General features: G+C 64.9%; 2 protein-coding genes across 2 annotated transcripts in view; one reads left to right on the top strand and one right to left on the bottom strand.

Annotated features, from left to right (window-relative positions):
• OT_ostta16g02180 (Adrenodoxin, iron-sulphur binding site) overlaps window positions 1-401 on the top strand; it is a gene marked incomplete at both ends in the record, with an annotated part of 1,112 nt that extends 711 nt beyond the window's left edge. The window contains one exon of the mRNA XM_022985580.1: window positions 39-401. Coding sequence (XP_022840372.1) covers window positions 39-401 — 363 coding nt within the window. The remainder of the gene's footprint in view (window positions 1-38) is intronic.
• Window positions 402-512: 111 nt separating this feature from the next.
• On the bottom strand, window positions 513-1,470 carry OT_ostta16g02170 (unnamed product; the record flags this gene model as incomplete). The annotated part of the gene is made up of 1 exon (XM_022985579.1): window positions 513-1,470. A coding segment is annotated over one exon (958 nt), but the record flags the coding sequence as incomplete, so codon positions are not given.

Genomic DNA, 1,470 nt, shown 5'->3' with positions numbered 1-1,470 from the left:
CGTCCCACGCGCGCGCCGCCGTCGCGCGCGTCGACGAGAACACCATCGCGGTCACCTTCATCGATCGCGACGGCGTCACCGTCGACGCGCGGGCGGTGATCGGGGAGAATCTCCTCGACGCCGCGCACGCGCGCGGGGTCGAGTTAGAGGGCGCGTGCGAGGGGTCGCTCGCGTGTTCCACCTGTCACGTCGTCTTCGACAGCGAGGACGTCTTCGCGTCGTTACCGGAGGCGTGTGATGATGAGAACGACATGTTAGATCTCGCGTACGGGTTGACGGCGACGTCGCGATTGGGGTGTCAGGTGATCGCGACGCGCGGGGCGATGGAGGGGTGCGTCGTGCGCGTACCGCGCGCGACGCGGAATTTCGCGGTGGATGGATTTAAACCGAAACCGCATTAGAACGTTGGTGAGAACGATGTCTCGGTGGCGCGTTGATGATTTTTTTGATACATTCTTTGCGATTGACATGTTCTTCGTCGCGCGCGTCCGTCGTCGTCGACGTCTCGCGCGTCAGTCAAAGTAATCCTCCAAGTCCATCTCGGGGTCGAGCAAGGTCGCACCGAATCTGCTGAGATCGACGCGGTCGAGGATTAAATTTTCAAACGTTTCCTCGAGATCGGTGTCGCCGATGAGCACGGCGCCGCGCATGCGACCGCGCGCGAGGAGGACGCGCACGTACGTCGGCGCGTCGCCGTCGAACGTTTCTCTCTGATACGTCACGACGTCCTCGTCGCGTTCACCCTCGAGTTTTTGTGCGTTATACAGGCCGAGCAAGACGACTTTTAAGCCGAAAAAGGTGGTGACGTGGGTGAAGAGCTCAAAGTTGAATCCAAACGCCTCGGCGTCGGCGACGCCGGCGACGACGCGCGCGGCGAACGCCCCCGTCTGCGCCGCCTGACTCCACAGTCGCATCTGAAACCAAGGCACGTCCGGCGCGGCGCTTCGAGATTCCATCGAACACGCGTCACCGACGGCGAAGATTGAATCGGCGTGCGCGCCGACGGTTCGCATGCACTCGTCCACGAGCACGCCGCCGTCGACTTTCGATCGAGGCGCCGCGGATTCCGGGAGCCAATCGCACCGTGGATCCACCCCCGCCGCGGCGACGACGATGTCGACGTCGATCGTCGTGCCATCGCTCAGCGTCAACGCGCTCACGTTCGTCGTTTCGTCGCGCGTCGCGTCTCGAATCTCCGCGTTTTTCACCACGCGCAGACGCATGCGTCGTCGACGTCCCCCGACGCCCGCGGCGCGATCGAAATCATCGAGCCAATCCGGACCCGCGGCGGCGCCGAAACCGGCGCGCGTTTTCGCCGTCCCGTGACCCGCGCGCGCGCGTTTTCGCCCGCGGTCGCGCGTCAACGGAATCTCCGCGCGCAGAAACGCGCGCGTCTTCGCCGCGCCCGTCGACGCCGCCGCGCGTCTTCGCTCGAGCGCTCGAGCGAGAAACCCCCCTGCGTCGACGTCG

Source organism: Ostreococcus tauri, assembly GCF_000214015.3.
Source record: "Ostreococcus tauri WGS project CAID00000000 data, contig chromosome 16, whole genome shotgun sequence".
Classification (NCBI taxonomy): Eukaryota; Viridiplantae; Chlorophyta; class Mamiellophyceae; order Mamiellales; family Bathycoccaceae; genus Ostreococcus; species Ostreococcus tauri.
The sequence above is the reverse complement of the archived record's forward strand: the minus strand, read 5'-3'. Positions and strand labels throughout refer to the sequence as shown.